Genomic DNA, 18,018 nt, shown 5'->3' on the forward strand with positions numbered 1-18,018 from the left:
ATGGTGAACGATTACATTAGTTATGGTGCCATCACTAAAAAAAGACTGAGAACCACTGATCTAAAAAGATCTGAATACAAAGGATTATATAAAAAAAGATTTTACAAATCATACGCACTGAGCTAACAGATAGACTGAGCTAACAGATCCAGACTGTGCAAGAGATCGCTACTAAGATCAGGCTTATGAAATTTAATGTGTCCTCAATATGCGAGTCAGTTGCTGAAGGCCAGACAGGATCTTTAGTTGCTAAAAATGGGAAAACTGAAGTCTGTTCACGAATTTAACCTCATGATGAACCACGAAGAATCTTAGAACTTTTATTTTTGTTTAATGTGCCCTCAGGGTGAGTCCAAACTGTGTGTAAAACAAGTTGTAAACATGTCAACAACTTGTTGCACACACATTCCAAACAGGATGAATACAAATCAACAACTTGCTGTTCACGTTAGTTACATATCGCACATTAACACACATCACAAACAAGTTACATACAAGTCAACAACTCGCCGTTCACATTAGCAACTTATCGCATACACATCTCAGACAGGTTAAATACAAGTCAGCAACTTGATGGATGTCCTAACCAGTGTTTCATAAGATTATCCAGCATTTGTTTGAAGATTTGGTCTGCGCTTTTGGTCATTGTTACATGTTTTCATCTTGTTTGAGATATGTACGTGACAAATTTCCGACATGTTTATGACATGTTTTACTGTAGCGTGGATGCACCCTAATGTTTGAGATATGTATGCGACAAGTTTCCAACATACGATTATCCAGCATTTGCTTGAAGATTCGGTCTCCACTCCTGTTTGTTGACTTGTTTTCCTCCTGTTTGAGATATGTATGCAACAAGTTTACGACATGTTTATGACATGTTTTTGCTGTAGCGTGAATGCACACCCCATTGTTTATCAAATTTAAAGTCAGTTCTCAAGCAAAGGAGAATCGTACTGGAGTTATATGAACGACTTTTTTCCTAAGGGCTAGACAAATTGGTGAGCATTGTTAAGCTGTCAGGTAAATACTGAGGTAGACTTATATATGTTATACAGGCAGATAGCGAAACCAGGCATTTCACGAACTTCCTGAAACTTCAGGCAGATAACGAAATGCGCTAAGGGACATTTGATCCCCCAGGGGCTAGTACTAAACTCGGCGAAATACATTTGACCACCCCAGGGGCTAGTACTAAATACGGCGAAACAGAGTAAAATGAGTCACTGTTTCGCTGTGTTGAGTACTAGCCCCCGGGGGGGATCAAATGCCCCTAAGTACATTTCGCTACCTGCCTGAAATTTCAGGCAGTTCGCGAAATGCCTGGCTTCGCTATCTGCTTGTAACATATATAGAACATAAGTATAAAACCGCTTAGCAACACAGCACTGTAATTAGAGAACAGTGCCTTAGGAGGACGTGGAAAGTAATCTCATCCTTGCGTGATGGTTCCCTATCCCAGTCTTGCCTCACATTGTCCTTTCATTTATAATCTTGTTTCAGATTGTCTTCTCATTATTCATTTGCGAGCTGAGTAGTTCGAAATATCCTGTTTTGTGGTTGCACTGCTCGAGGCTTGGTGCAGGTTCTACACATGTCGGAAACTTCTTGCATGCACATCACAAACAGGATGAAAATAAGTAACAATGACCGAAAGTGGAAACCAAATCTTGAAGTAAACGCTGGATAATCTTACGTTGGAAACTTTGCCTGAAGGGGACCTTCTGAATAAAATATGCCGCGCGGATAAATATGTTTCAGTTAAGATGATTTTCTTAATATATGAAAGTAATTTCATGATGAAATAATCTTTTCGTGCCATCACAAGGCAAAATGCCCCGTAAGAGAGTAGCGTCGTCACCTCGTGCGGTGCACTGTAGGCATTACTTGAGGTCCTTTGCAGCGAGCCTTCGACCCCTAGCTGCAACCCCTTTCGTTCCTTTCACATTCTCTTTCTTTCATCTTACTTTCCCTCCTCTCCTAACAATTGATTCATAGTACAACTGCGAGATTTTCCTCCTGTTACACCTTTCAAACCTTTTACTGTCAATTTCCGCTTCAGCGCTGAATGACCTCGTAAGTCACAGTGCTTGGCCTAAATTCTACATTCAGTATAGTTCAACAAGGCAAAATGCTACTGAGGTAGGCAAGACTACGGTTTTGCTTTACTTTAAATGTCCAGGTCTTTTCTGGGCGCTTCGCGTTTGCGCGATTTTCGTTTTGAAAGATCTCTTGCCCAATAAACTGAAAATTTTAGGACAATTATAGTAAGAGGGGTCAAATACAGTGTCGTGATGAGTTAGGCTACGTTATCATAGTAAGAATCCGTGCTTTTTACCCCTAAAGATTTCATAGAATTTCGTAACGAGTGAGAAACACCAGTAAGCTTATTTGCATACAAACAACTGTAAATTTGCCGTATTTACTCCTATGCAAATAATTCTCGTCTTTGAAAGTGTAAACAGACACTTATCCAAACAAATGTTTGTAGCATCTGCATACACACAGAACCTCTAATGTCCTAAGTAACCAACCTTGTTTATGTATGATATTAACTCCATGTTGTAGGCCGATGTCAAATCCTGGAACTCAAGCGGTTAAATGCCAGGTGAAGCCAGCACTCTAATGCTGCAAACCTATACTGTGTGCGGTTGGCATAGACACTGGACATTGGCAACGGCACAACCCTGCTGCTGAACAGTGCACATGGCTGCCTAAATTGGTATCCCGATGAAAATATGTGTGTGTATGTGTGCGCTATTTTTTTAATCTTTTATCTTTGTCTGAATGACAAAAGGTTACAGCTTTCCTTCTCCCTTATTTGATTGAGATCTAGAAACCTATGACAAATAAAGGAAGTTGAGAGAGAGAGAGAGAGAGAAATGGAGGGCAAGAGTATCCTCTAGAGTCTAGATGTTGACGGATGGGGTAAAAAAAAAAAAAAAAAAAAACGCTGCTCATGCGCAGCAACGTCAGTGGCTCATTAAGCCTTCTCCATTCACCTTGATAACCGTTTTTTCGACGTCAGGGAGGATTTCGTGTGGTCGAATTAGTTCCGTATATTGAAGCTTAAAAGCACAATTGAAAATCTATCAGAGCGCTGTATATTACTATTGATGAACCACATTCTCAGTCGTTAAAACACGAACCACGATTGTTTGCTTTCCGTTGGTGTGTGGAAGCGATCATGACACTTAATATTAGGTCATGTTCAAAGACTGTGTGCCATTGAATGAATATAGACAAGCCTTTGAAGATGTAAACGCGAATACCTGGCGTTATAAATTTTTGTTACATAATGCAAGCCTTAATCTAATACCAGCTGTTACGTTTTGTGTAGACGCCCCTCTTGGTATTAATTACGATTAGGAGGAAGAATTCTTCACATTTGAAGCTCCTTAATTTCCCCAGAATAGTGTAATTTATTCCACATAAAGCTTATACTGTAGTGTCTTAACATATGGGCCAATAATGTAGATCGTGCATGTATTATTTCATTCATTACACTGTTATGTTAGGCAGTTTCGTAACTTCCTCTTATGTTCGTACAGAAATAAGCTAGAATTGTAAGTGTTAGAGTGAAATATTTCTCAAAAATTCACCATCATCATTAAAATTTTTGCTTAAACATCCCACTTCATGGGTATACACAATAGTAAAATAAGTTCCCTTACTTTCTTCTGTCTCGATCTCTTTCTGCCTGACCTTATATTAGGTCCAATTCTTCTTCTGTCCCTTTTCCCATGATTGCCTGAGTTTTCCAGGATGACGTCTGTTGTTCTACTTCTAAACACACTGCTTTTCTGACCAATTGTTCTCCTTTTCTCATCACATGTAAGGACCATCTCAGTCTTTGAGATTTATCATCTTTCCATTGTCTTGACACTACATCTCTCCACCAATTCCTTTCATAACATGATCTTCCCCACATGAATCCTAACATTCTATGGTTGAATCTTTTCAAAAGCTCCTCCATTTTATCGTGCCAGTACCTAAGTTTCAGCTGCATAAAGTAGTGCAGGCCTTATATATAGGCTACATCATGTCCTTGCTCAGTGCTCTCTCCCTTCTAAGATATGCCCATCTATCATAACAAGGTTCTCAACTCCCCTCTTTTCCCCATTTGTTCTTAAAATAAATTTCCAACATCCATAAGCTTTGTTTTGCTTATACTGAATTTCAGTCTTCTCTCCATTCCAGTCTGCAACCTTGTAAGCATTTCCACCTCTTCATCAGATTCTGCTTTTAGAACTTTATCACTTACGCAAAATAGCTCTCAAGGTCCTCCATTGTTGTAAATTGCAAAGGGCTCATGATGATCCTTGATGGAGACCCATATTTATCACTAAGTGTTGTGATACACCTACCAGTTTTCACTCTAGATTTAGAGTTATGGTAGAGTAGCATCCCTAGCTTGATGAGTCTTTCTGGTACCTCTCCCTTCATTATGCCCATTCAATCATTAGCTTTGGTACTCTGTCAAATGCCTTTCCAAGATCTACAAATTTGTTAGCATCTCTTCCTCTTTGCATGGTACTTATCTTGTACAGTAGTTACCTCAGTATGACAGCTGATTCTGTGTTAATCTCTTTGGCATGAAACCAAACAGACGATTGTCAGTTTTAAACCTTTTTCTTAGCCTTTCCTCCACCATATTTTCCAATATTCTTACAGCATGTCCAAGCAATCTTATTCTCTTGTAACTTTCACATCACAGTACATTCTCTTTTACTTTGTATGCCATTACTGTGAGGGTCTTTTCCCATTCTTCTGGTTCTGTGTCTTCTATAAAGCTTCCAGATTTTCTATTAATGCATGAGTGACTGGCTCTCCAACTTCTTTTGTGAAATCACTACATTTTGTTATTTCAGAAAGTCCTTGGGATTTTCCATTTGCCTGAGGGGTCTTGTAAGTTCTAATGGCTCCTTTACTAAGTCAAATACTTGTAACTGATAGTTGCATAGGAGAATCAAGCTTAGGCTCTTGAGCATGACGTGAACTACTTGTCTAGTTACAAGCATGTGGCTTCTCGGACCCCACTAAAAGATGAAACTTTTTTTCTCCCACTTTGAAGTTGGAGTCATTCACTTACCTATCTGGTGGCCAGTAAGACTGAATCAGGATGCATATGACTTGATTACGGAAGGATTTATGTATTATTACTTTGGCTGCCTTATTACAGTACATGGTTTAATTAGACCACCAAGTCAAAATTCTCAATTCTCATAGAGCAGGTTAACAGAACACCAACTTAAACTAGTCATCTATCATAGGGTTTTTCGATAAAAATGTTGAAATCCTCTCCTATAAGCTGCAATTCTTCATTTATTTAATAACTGGATAAACCAGAAATGTCCCGATATGGTCAAGAAAGTCAGTACATAGTACAATAAGACTACTGCGCAGCACAGAATTGAGATGCTGGCTAATATAAAAAAAAAAGCAGTATAAAAACAATGGGGAGTAGCAGCAGTAGTCTGCTGTACAGGTACTGCGGCAGCAAGGATAAAGTGATCACACGTATGTAATCTGAGCTGGAAGACTTGGAAAACATCAAACTTGCTCCTGCTATGAATAAGTTGTTAAAAAAATAGTAAGGGGTGAAGACCGAGAAAGCGGGGCATGAGAATAAATCTAGGAAGAGCACTGGGAAGGTAAGAAAGGAATGTCAACAATCTGAATCAGGATGGATGGTGTTTAGAGCCAAAGCACAGAAACTGCCTTGCCTGCATTGCTTTTACCAAACTGAAACTGGTGAACATTAGTCAACGTTCAGCTGTCACAACTCGAATTTCAGACTACAGTATAGTACGTAGTTACAGGATATGACAAATTATTGTTCAAGGTTTTACAACTATGGTGACTGCTTGGGAAGGATTTAATGCAGATCTGAATCAAACATGGCATTTGGTCACCTAAGCAAGGGCAATTTACTAGATCAGTCAAGACGATGGTAGTGCAGAAAATGCTGAAAATAACACATTGTAAAACTGTTATTACATGAACTTAATAATTATTTAAATGTGGACTTGAAAAAATTACTGTACCTGTAAAAAAAAAGGGATGCTTCTATTTGCAGTCAAAAAAGGCTACTCAACGTTGCTGTCCCTACTTGATGGAAAAACAAATTGAACGAATTCAAATATTGTCAGTGAAACGATCATAAAAAAGGCACTTTTATCACGAACGAGTATAGGTAGGTCTGCAAAGATTGAAGATACAGTGAAGAGCAGTTGGATATACATGCTTAAACAGCAGCAGAACTTGCCCTCCTGAGACCTCAAGAGCTACTTTCTTAAAGATTTGGGTGTCCTTTAAATACCTAATAGTCAACTCTAGCAAAATGATAGATAGTAATCATTGGAAAGCATATCAGAATTGTCCCAATATGTGTTCAGAAATTGTATTGATAAACAACTATGCAGTTTCGAATTTGATGCTTGTAGATACTAAAAAAGGCAGGCAGGCATATTGAAATAGCAATTATTTTCACGGTTTCTTAAACATTTTAAGCTTTATGAGTTATCTAGCTTATTAATGCTATCTTTTCTTCTGGTCAAAAGTGGATTTGAATATATAAATGTTACAAGTTTTTAAACTTCTGACTTTACCCACAGTGGATATTCTGATTTATTATCCAACACAATATTATTTGTAACATTGTTCTCACCTAGAAAAATAACACCTGGTTTAGTATAGATATTCTCTGTTATAATAACCACTGTCCTGCTTTGCTATAAAATGTACAATTACAGAATGTTATTGCAGCAATAACCATACAATACAAATACAGTATTGCTTTCTTAATATATATGATAGCAATTCACGGGAAGGATTCTGAAACACTTGCATATGATCATTTGAATGTGTATGTATAAAAAAAATACAATGATGCATTATAAACTAATTTATACACAAAAATAAATGAGAAAACATGAACATATTATTGCTTCACAATTAAAAGAAAGAATCCTGCAGAGGTTCAATGTGTGGGCAATAGCAGGATCATGTTACAGTATTCACATCAAATGGAACAAATGATAAAAATTGCACACAAATAAATGGTTGGAATTGAAGACTACTGGAATAAAATATAAATGACTGACACTGAACAAAACTTAGTTTTACCTGAATAGTAGTGCTTTTCTTACATAGATTCCTCTTCATTCATAACTGCCCTTGTATCTTCTCAATGAGAATAAATCTACTATGTGTATGATGTGATGAAAAGTACTTTCACTTTCCACAAGCTCAAATTACCATTCTTATTACAAGTGCCTTCCCTGAAGGGGAGTACAGTACTACTTACAATGTGCCTTAAATGGCACACTGTATATGTACTGGACGTTCTTCGCTACATCCCTTCGTAAGCCCCAGCTACTCTGCTTTCTGCTTTTTACTTTTCCTCCGTTTCCTTTGGTCTCTCCCACCCCAGCTGTCCAACTTCTTTGACTTTACCTTGCTCTGATTTTCCCCTTCTACAGAATACATTCTTTGTGATAGCCCAGCTTGAGTTTGAAATAATGACCCAATGGCCTCATTAAACTAATTACAACAACAACAATTACTGTCGTTGTTTTTATCAAATCGAAAAAGCTGTGAAAATATATAATAGAGAATAAAGACCTTATAACTCTTCTTGCGAGATGGAAAAAGACAACTCAGCTATCTCAAAAAGGAAACCTATGAACCTCATACACTCATTACAAATGATGAAAGCACTGATTTACCTTAAGTTCTCACTGAATACATGAGTGCGCCCTCAAAAAAAAAAAGTCTATATATTTCAAATACAGCAAACAGCAGCCATAATAATGACAATGAATACCATCATGATAACCTGAAATGAAATCGAGATTACCACCCGCAATTGCTCTAACTATATCTTGAGAACTATTAATTGACTATTAACTTTTGCTATGACTCTCTCAGAGGTCAATAAAAATTTAACAACAGCTAAATTAAATAGGTGATATCTTTTATAGCAAGCCTTCCATCTCTCGCATGAACTGAGAATAAGCATCATCTTTGGTGGGTTTCCGATCTGTGTCCTCAGCCTTTCCGCCCCCAGGTCCTTTGTATCTGTGGGAGACAATTGACATCATTTCCTGTTGGAAAATGTCTTCTTCGACATTTTGCTGTCTTAAAAATTACTTCAGGATTAAATCATATAAATCATGAAATCTACCCAAAGTTATCAACATACACTAAAGACTAAGGCAAGTCATGATTCACAAAAATCAGCAAATGATGCTGAAAAACAATTTAGGAGCAGTAATTAGACTTTCGTTTTACTCACTATTTAGTTTGTCAGTCAAGACAAACATTGTAAACACTGCAATATTACTATTGATATAAGCATCAAAAGAAATTTTATAAGAACTGGGTTTCCAAAAAGGTTTCTTCCATCAGCAATGAAACGCTGCAGTGTGAAATGCCTTAGAGAGAGAGAGAGAGAGAGAGAGAGAGAGAGAGAGAGAGAGAGAGAGAGAGAGAGAGAGAGAGAGAGAGAGAGAATTTTACGTTACACTGTTTTAAACACGATTAGAAAAAAACAATAACATGTGAAGGAGGGACAACAACAAACAACCTAACCATACCTGTTGCTGATTTTCCCAGCTTCTTGCGATCCTCTCTCTTTACTCTTAGGGCTGTTGGCAGGAAACGAGTAACATCGGCACTCAAGTTCCTGAAAGAACGAAGGTACTTTAAGACGCCATTTCAACAAACGTAATTAAAAGGCTGACAGAAGTAATTTATGATATAACTTTCGTTATCACCTAGCAAACATTCTTACATTCCTCTTCAGTTTATTTTTATTGTTATTGGTTCATTTTTATTGCCAATAGTTATTTTTTTCTTTATATGCTTCTCAATTGTGCACACAGACATACATCATTAACCATGTAGATCATTTTTATTGTTTTGGGGTTGTCTACATTCCTGCTTTCGTAACAAGTAAGCTGACAGGATATGAATGAAAAACTCTAGAAAATGGGCTGCCTTTTGTATGGTCCATAATCATAAAAGTGAAGGAAGCTTTGAGAAATCGGGAGCATTTCATAATAAATTATGTAACTTTGATCATCATAGACAAATTGTTACATATTATAGGTAAATAATGAATGTTCAGTACAAGTTTGGCAAAATTTGTAGGTGGTTCACAGAAACATTTATATATCTATCTTGTAGCTATGGTGTCAAGAATTTCAATTAAAGATAACTTTGGATAAAATTCATGACAGTGAGAGAGACCCTTAAAAGTTCAATTAAAAATGATACAAGATACTTTCCCAAAGGGAGAAGTTAACTTTAGTAATTACCTACCCAACAACGTTTCTGCATACCCTCATCCATACTAGCTTCATTCATTCTTGAACACTCATGTGACTAATAGCCTTGAATCAACCTAGATCTTAGCATCAAATAGCCTTGAATTAACCTAAAGTTATCAATTTCAGTAAGTACTGTACAGTAAACCCCCATATTCGCGTTCTCATGATTCGCGGACTCACACATTCGCGGGTTTCTCTATGGAACATATCTACCCAATATTTGCGGAAAATTCACCCATTCGCGGTATTTTTCACTGAGAAACATTCACTAATTACTGTATTTTCATATAATTTTCATGAATAAATGCAGTTTTTATTCTTGTGTTTAAACTATCAAAATGGGCAGTTCTAAATGTTTTTAGAAGGGGTTTTAAGTATTCGCGGATTTTAGCTATTCACGGGGGGGGATGCATCCCCCGCGAATACGGGGGTTCACTGTATTTAATTTTGATGTAATGTGCCCAAATATCGGGATCAATATCCATGGTGACTATGATGTCTTTATCCTGTGCTTATCCATAATTTAATAAAATTATTACAGTTTTTTATAAGATTTTTTGAATCGTCTAGATTCAGGTATACAAATTTTTTTTTTTAATGTGCAAAAAAATACTTCTAAAACTGCAAGAAACATGAAAAGGAAATGGTTGCAGGTTACATAAAATACTACCTTTTGAACAACAAACCTGATTTGTGGCTTAGCCTCAATAGTTGCCGAATGCTTCTTATCATCGTCTCTAGGCCTTGCAATCAACTGTGGACCAGCGGACAATACATTTGGATTGTGAACGGGCGGCAGGCCCCGGGGTGGCATTCCTGGAGGGGGCATACCAGGTGGTACGCCTGGTGGTCTCATGGGAAGGCGTGGAGGCATGGGAGGTGGCATACGCATATTTGGTAATCTTGGAGGCATGCCCTGAGGAGGAGGTCCTGGAGGTAGTCGAACACCTGGAGGATGAGGGAGTCCAGTGCGCATAGGAGGTGGACGGAACATGAGTGGGGGTGCCCCAGGGGGGCCTGTTGGAGGAGCACCTGGAGGTCCTACTGGTGGGACTACTGGAGGGACGACAGGTGGTCCAACTGGTTGCATAGATGGCTGTACAACTGAGGGAGGGCCAGCAGCTTGTACAACTGAAGTTTGAGCATTTGGTAAACCGGTACCAGGGGGTGCCACAGGTAAAGTAACACCTGGAACACCTGGCAGAACAGCAGTTGGAGCAGCAGAGGGTGGAAATCCAGGCTGGGGCCCAGGTGGATTGTTGGGATTTGGCTGCGGTGCTCCCGCAACTGAGGGGACACCCACAGGAGGACCTCCAGCAGGTCTGGCTTGTGGAGGAGGTACGTTGAGCATTGGTTGTTGGATGTTAGCTGGACCAGTTTCTTCATCGTAGGCTGGCAACTTATCCAACCTGGCCCTCAAATCAGCCTTCCTCTCGGCTTCTTTTTCCTTGAATAATACCTCAGTTTCTCTCATGAAATCATCAATATCTTGGCCTGACATCTGTAACAATTTAGTCTGTAGGCTTGTCAGTCCTTTCGATTTGGATATAGTTACCCTGGTATCCTTTTCTTCATCAGAATCGTCTGAATCCACAAACCTGATTGTACGACTCTTTGGTTTTTCTTTGTCTTCTTCAGCCTCTGGTTTTTCATTTTCTACATTCTCCTCCTCATCTACATCGTCCTTTTCCATACCAGGAACAATTGGCTCTGTCTCCATAGCATTGCTATCATCTTCATCATCACTTAATTCAGGTGGCAAAGTTGGAGGGCAACCAGGAGGTTTTTTCGGCTCTGTGGGTGGAGCTACATATGAAGACATCTTTTTTAGTATACTGTGAGTAGGTACCATGTGGACATTTGGTACCGGCAATGGCACTACTTCAGGAGGGGGGGGCATATCAGCCATGGCATCATCTGGCATAGGTGGCATATCCAAATTTGGCAACGGGATTTCGTCGACAGTCACAGCCTGAGCATGGCGGACCGATTCGAAATATTCAATTAGCGCTTGTCTTTTCTTCTCATATTCTCCTTCCATACGTCGAATTTCCAACCAATATTCGGGGTTTTCTTTTTCATACAATTTGAGAACTCTGTCTAGAGTCTCTCTTAATTTTTTTCTTTTGTCTTTTAATACTTTCTCGCTAAGTGCTGGCGGAACTTCAACATTATATTCTGGAAAAAGAAATCAAACTTCAGTACACCAGAAAACTTATGAAATACAACCTAACATAATAGGCACATAATACTTCTACTAATATATAAATGTAAAATAAAATACATACTATTTCAAGAAATGCAACATAGACTGATGTGGATCCTAGATACAAGTAACAAAGGACATCTTAAATACTAGTATAGAATAAGCCATCCTTCTCAAGAGAAGTGAAATTTATCTGTCATTGCTTAGCACTGATATTTCTCCAAGTTCACTTACATTAACACCAAATGTAGCTGCATTTCAATATACAGTAATATCACCTCAAAAATGAAATAAGACTACAGTAACAGAATAAGTCATGTTGGACTTTTCTTTTTTGGAGAAAGTCATGGACAAATTAAAATGAAACTATGTTTCCCCAGATTATTTACAACTTTATGTTTCCCCAGACCATTTACAACTTTGTAAACAAAATTTGCAAGGTTTCATGGCACAAAACCTATTAATTTTACTAAAGCTTTTTTCATTTTTCATAAGTCAAAACAGGAACTAAGTGTTGAATTGCTGGTTTAAGTAAAAATTTTCTGTTTTCATAAGAAGAAAATCTGTCACTTTTGTAAATCAAAATAACTGTCTAAGTTAGAGTAGCTAAGTACATTTGGTACTGGCACTGTGGCTACTTCAACAGGAGGGGCGTCATCAGCCATGGAATTACAGTATATGATATTGGCAGCATATCCGAATTTAGAAATGGAATTTTATCCCAAGTTACTGCCTGAGCAAAAACAGCAAAGGAACAAGAAAAATATAAATTTCCCTGTAAGCTTACTCACATCGTCTGTACATCAACACCATCCAATTAACCATTCACCAAATTAAGTAGTCTATATGAACTACAATATAGTTCTCTGAAATCACACTTATTCATTTCTAACATTTGCTATAGAATCTGTATGGTATTTTAACATAAACAGCACAGTGACTCACCCATACTGTCAATCTTCTCCATCTCCATAATGATTTGAGACGGATCCTTTCCTTTTAATACAGCTGCTCGTACCATCTGGCGTTGCTTTTTGTTCTTCTTTAACTCTCGCTTCCTAGCCTCTTTCCCTGAAAAAGTTCATGAAATCAGAATTCATACATGATGAAAAGAGGATGTCAACAATTAATTAAAATGGATAATGAAGAATTCTGATAAAAATATCAACTCCCAAACACTGGAAGCAATTCCATCTTCCATGAATGCATTTACAATAGTTTCAACACCAGAAAAAATGTTTCTCAAGAAGGCTAATGTCTTAATTCTTGCATATTAAGGTGGCCCGTCTGATTGACCAAAGAAGGGTCAACGGGTGTTCTAAAAATAAGGCATGTTCATGTGATACAGAGGAGACCAATACTTTTATGTTACCAATACAGTACTCAAAACAACCCAATGAGAACAGGTATTTATTTATCTAATTAAAGCAGCCAACTCTGAAAATGGTCTTTGACTATTTAGCTGAAGAAAAGAGAAAATCATATTTATCACTGAGTACAGTAACCTAAAACTGAATTTTTATATTTTTAGGTTAATGACCAAAAAATCTGACATTTTATACTTTAAAAAAATACGGTTCATTGTCACAAGACATTATTAACAAATCTACCTTCATTCTTCTGCTTTCTCATTCATGTTGCAGAAGCTGTAACACTATACTGTACTTTATCATTCTGAATATTTGACAGCACATTCAACTACAAGTATTACTTTTCACATCTAGGCTAATGCTGTCAGTAAATATTTAGCCTATCATATGTAAGACTGCCTATATCTGCAGAGATGATGGTAATATCACAGCCAAGTGATTCTGATGAGATTCTAAAATTTATTGGAACCCAGTTAGGATGTTGGCATCAATACTTAGTGCAACTCCCTGAAATGAACTCGTTTTAATTTTAGGTAGGCTAATCTAACTGATGTTATATGTATTGAGCCTATCTTATGACACTAGGCTAGCAATTTTATATGTAAAAACAAAGCACATTAGCCAGTAACATTATATGTACAGGCAGTCCCCGGTTTACAACGGGTCCGGCTTACAACGTTCCGAGGTTACGACACTATTCAAATATATTCATCAGAAATTATTTCCCGGCTTACGATGCATGTTCTGGGGTTACGATACATCATTTTCAATACACCCAAAGCATTAAAAGTAAGGTTTTCTTAGGATTTTTTATGATTTTCGACAATTTTTCGGTTTACGATGCGGTGTAAAAGTGGAACCCCCGTCGTAAACTGGGGACTGCCTGTATAGTATACACTGGAGAACAAAAGCGATAGGAAGAGACCCAGGCTAGCCCATAAAGCCCTTACCAAATGTTAACCAAGCCTAGACTAGGCTAAAGGACTGTGCTTAAATTATTCAGCTAGTACATAGCTACTTTGGCCTTTGTTTTCTGCCATCGACTTCTCAAGCTTTGAATGGCTATATTTCAAGCGACAGCTGCTAAAATCTCTCATAACAACAGATTTATTACATTGATACCTTACATACCAAACCATTGGTAATACAGTACTGTACATCAAGTTCCCTAGGCCCTAAAATTAAATTTGTCAGTGTTTTGGTATTACTGTACTGTACAAACCAAAATAATATAGGCTTGCACAATATACAGTAGAAGAATGTTATAAAAGCCATTGTAGTTTCATGCAGATAGGTACAATATAAATGATTAAGTTTGGCATACAAATAGCAAAGAATCATTTTATAGCTTGGATGAAAATTTATTAATAACCTACTGTTGATATCCATCAACTAGCTACTGCAACAAGAATACATAATTTAACAGTATAGATATAGGCCTAACTTTGGAGCTCAGATTTAAAGATATATATGAATGTTGCACAACAAGTATTTTACAACATGCATGACTCAATGTTTGCTTGGACTTGATGTGCCAATATATTCTGATTTCAAGAGCAGCTTCCAACAAATGACGTTCTTGTGCTAATTTGTACACCTGGAAAAAAATTCAAGCTTTCTCATGCACAACATTGAAAGCATTTAATAAAATGTTTCATTATCTCATTGTGTTACTGAATAGGAGAGTTACTTTTAAGCAAATTTTGCAATATGAAAGTAAAATGTGGTTTTTCTGATGGTCTTTGACATTCAGTTCTGAAACAAATGCTTGGTTAAATAATAATAACTCCTTCTGTCTCACAATAATAAGGACCACAATGGGAAACAAGGATTTTTGGTCGGGCACAACAAAAGTGAGTGACAGCCAAACCCAACCTAGAACGGCAAGTCCTACCAGACTAAATGAGATGGAGGTAATTTTTTATTTATTCTACTTTACTGATGTGTGACAATACTAGGATACAGGAATAACATCTGGTGAGGGTCACACATTCAAGAGAACTAATTCCATTATTCCTTAACATAGATTCTAGCCTATACTTCACAAAGTATGCCCCCTCCCTCGGCCAGGTTAGGTCACAACCCTTTATCTACTGTATTTTCAGTGCCTTAGGTTAGGTTAGGTGAGGGCAAATAAGGTCAGGTTAGGTTCAATATATCCTTGTATTTCACCCACTCATTTTGCGTTTTCCTCCATCCAAAACCCGTTTTCCTTATGTGGTTCTCCATAATTGTAGGATAAAATTTGGGGTTGGGGGTTCCAGTTTCTCTAAAACTACTAATCTCACAAAATGAACATTAGCCTACAGCATAAGAAAATCATATTTTCGACTCCAAAATACAAATTTAGTTTAGTTTAAGTTCAAGTAAAAACTTACCTAAAGGCAAATCAAAATTCCAACATGATTACTTTATATTCAGAGCCAGTTGAGAAAGACGGATACATGTTCCGCCAGCAAAAAAAACCTATTCTTTCCTAGAATGCCAGGTGACGCTGAAAACAACAACCGCCGCTCGCTGACTGGAATATGTACCACCTTTTATTAAGAATTTGTGTATGTTTATGATATTTACCGTCTCTTATCTATGTTTATACCTTCATCCCCCATGTACCGGTACTAAACACAGCAGCCATTTTGCATTAAACTGGTAGTTACCGAACCAGAGTGGCACAGTTGCAGTCTTCAGTTTTAGCAAATGCTGTGTCCTGACCTTACCTTCCTAACCTAACTTGGGTGCTGTGCCCTGACCTGCCTGCCCCCTCCCCCAAGTAACACTGAACCTCAGAAGCACAGACTTAAGTTTCCACTCGGAAGCAGTGTTTGAACCTGCTCCTTCTATTCTCATAACCACCCGTATACTCATTAAAATAATTCTGAACGGTTAATCTAACCATGTTAGGTTAGTTGCGGGTAGGCTAGTAGTCCAGTAACAGCAAAACTGGCAGCAGCCTAACCAACGGCCTGAGAGTGAAAGAGTAAAATATAAGCTTGTGAATTGTATATAAAAGTTCGGGTCGCCGCGTCTACAGCGACTTAGAAATGTCGCATCGAAAATTCAGCTGTCGGTCGAGATTCAGCTGTCAAAATTGCGACCGAATTCTAGAGGAACGCCACAAGCAGCGTTAGGCTATTGGTTAGGCTAACACTGAGGCTTGATTTTAAACGTTATCCTGGTATAGTGGTGAAGAAAACAGCCTGACGTAGGCCTGGACTTCATTGATATTAGTCGAAATACATTAAAATAAGCCAGGCTAAGTATGGCTCGAAAAGACTGGCGTGAGCCACCCAGGGTCATAAATACTAGAAAAAAAAACGACACAAATAACCGGAAAAAACGACACTTACTGGCTTGATCTGTCGGATTCATATATTTACCACTCTTCGTGGTATTTATACTTCGTCGTCCCATGGTTAAAGGTCAAATTTACAATAACGAGGGTCACAAGAAGAACGTAATTGTAGCCCCAACAAGTCTGCTGGGCTCTAATGTTATTGTTTTCACGTAAGAACAAACGACGATCGGCGAGTCGCTGCTTCTTCTTCTTGTTAAAATCTGTCGTTTTGCTTGTGAGATGATACTGCTCTCAAGTCTTAATTATTTCTTTATTCCCATTTGATTTATTGTTGTAATAGGGTTCTCTCTGTAATATAAGATAAGAAATAGATGATATTTTTGTCTACCAGGATATGGTTAAACAACAATTGGAAAGCTGCTGCTTCTTATTAAGATCTGTCGCTATACTTGTATGTATGTATACACACACACACACACACACACACACACACACACACACACACACATATATATATATATATATATATATATATATATATATATATATATATATATATATATATATATATATTGCTAACATCTTCCTTCCATGGGGTAGGTCTGTTCTTGAGAGAGCAGTCATAAGTTTATAAAATGCGTGAAATTGTTATATTTCTTTTACAGAGAGAGAGAGAGAGAGAGAGAGAGAGAGAGAGAGAGAGAGAGAGAGAGAGAGAGAGAGAGAGAGAGAGAGAGAGAGAGAGAGAGAGAGAGAGAATATTGTTTAGCAGTTGTCTCGAACATAATTTTTCTCAGTTCTCAGTCATTCCAAAGGATCATAATTATCCAGCGGAACATTTTTCTTTTGAATATTACATTGATAGGTTTGATACATAGAGTATTCATTCTGTGATCATCTTAGCAACTGCAGTTATCACTCGGATCTTCGTGAGTGATGCTTCTCATATTTAAAAGAAAAAGTAATGCCTTTCTTCTTGCCAGTTTGTTTAGAGACATCGCGTTGCAAAGCGAATGGTTAATTTTTACGACGCAAACTGTCATGTAAGAAGTCATCCTACTTTTGCGTAAATATTCGTCCAGGTTTAAAACCAAAATCTACATGGATGGCTATTTTGATATAGGTTGGCCTAGTGCCCAGTTCATTAGTAACTGAGCACCAATGTCCGTGACACTGATCTCGATTTTCCTCTGTTCCATGTGCGTTCAGTAAGACTACGCCCTCCTAATGCAGATACGTATTCTTGCTGATTCAAATTCTTGAATGCTTATTATTGTTTACTTTCCTCCAGAGTAAAAACATTATTATATCTGTCCATTCTTGATTTCGGATCATGTTCAGATTAACCATATATATTTCTTCAGATGTACCAGGTGTTCTCTGCAGGTTCTTTGAGAAATATGGCTACAGTCCTGTGAATTCGTGCATAAGTTGTAGAAGTAAATTATTCAGATGTGGAATGGAGTTAAGGTTAAGTGCACATTAAGATAAAAGTGACAAGTGTTGGTGTTGCGTCTAGGTGGGTGGTCTGATGCAATTTTGGTATATCAGAGAGAGAGAGAGAGAGAGAGAGAGAGAGAGAGAGAGAGAGAGAGAGAGAGTTAAGTATATCATAGTTTAACCAGACCAATGAGCTGATTAACAGCTCTCCTAGGGCTGGCCCGAAGGATTAGATTTATTTTACGTGACTAAGAACCAACTGGTAACCTAGCAACGGGACCTACAGCTTATTGTGGAATCCGAACCACATTATGAAGAGAAATGAATTTCTATCACCAGAAATAAATTCCTCTAATTCTTCATTAGCCGGTC

General features: G+C 37.8%; 2 protein-coding genes across 3 annotated transcripts in view; both read right to left on the reverse strand.

The window, feature by feature from the left end:
- The window catches only part of LOC136850404 (facilitated trehalose transporter Tret1-like), a 12,241-nt gene extending 9,553 nt beyond the window's left edge, over positions 1 to 2,688 (reverse strand). The window contains exon 1 of the mRNA XM_067123993.1: positions 2,535 to 2,688. Coding sequence (XP_066980094.1) covers positions 2,535 to 2,561 — 27 coding nt within the window. The 5' untranslated portion in view covers positions 2,562 to 2,688. The remainder of the gene's footprint in view (positions 1 to 2,534) is intronic.
- A 4,163-nt stretch (positions 2,689 to 6,851) lies between these two features.
- On the reverse strand, positions 6,852 to 16,427 carry LOC136850818 (WW domain-binding protein 11). Of its 2 annotated transcripts, none has more exons than XM_067124838.1 (5): positions 16,259 to 16,427; positions 12,487 to 12,612; positions 10,022 to 11,513; positions 8,601 to 8,689; positions 6,852 to 8,122 (listed from the first exon to the last, which is right to left on the reverse strand). In XM_067124838.1, the coding sequence occupies exons 1-5, from the start codon at positions 16,320 to 16,322 to the stop codon at positions 7,980 to 7,982; spliced, it is 1,914 nt and encodes a 637-aa protein (XP_066980939.1). In that variant the 5' UTR covers positions 16,323 to 16,427; the 3' UTR covers positions 6,852 to 7,979. The 2 variants fall into 2 exon arrangements, with proteins under 2 accessions (XP_066980939.1, XP_066980938.1); XM_067124837.1 differs by having other exon boundaries at positions 6,852 to 8,082; positions 16,259 to 16,426.
- Positions 16,428 to 18,018: the final 1,591 nt, after the last annotated feature.

The sequence above is a fragment of the Macrobrachium rosenbergii genome, chromosome 22 (assembly GCF_040412425.1).
Source record: "Macrobrachium rosenbergii isolate ZJJX-2024 chromosome 22, ASM4041242v1, whole genome shotgun sequence".
In the NCBI taxonomy this organism is placed as follows: Eukaryota; Metazoa; Arthropoda; class Malacostraca; order Decapoda; family Palaemonidae; genus Macrobrachium; species Macrobrachium rosenbergii.

What these genes read in the sequence shown, in the direction of transcription:
- LOC136850818 (XM_067124837.1), bottom strand. Translation starts at nt 16,322, where the DNA reads ATGGGACGACGAAGTATAAATACCACGAAGAGTGGTAAATATATGAAT. An exon ending in GGAGAAGATTGACAGTATGG is followed by an intron (nt 11,514 to 12,486) that starts GTGAGTCACTGT and finishes TTCTTTTTCCAG; the next exon opens with AATATAATGTTGAAGTTCCG. An exon ending in GCTGGGAAAATCAGCAACAG is followed by an intron (nt 8,083 to 8,600) that starts GTATGGTTAGGT and finishes TGTCTCCCACAG; the next exon opens with ATACAAAGGACCTGGGGGCG.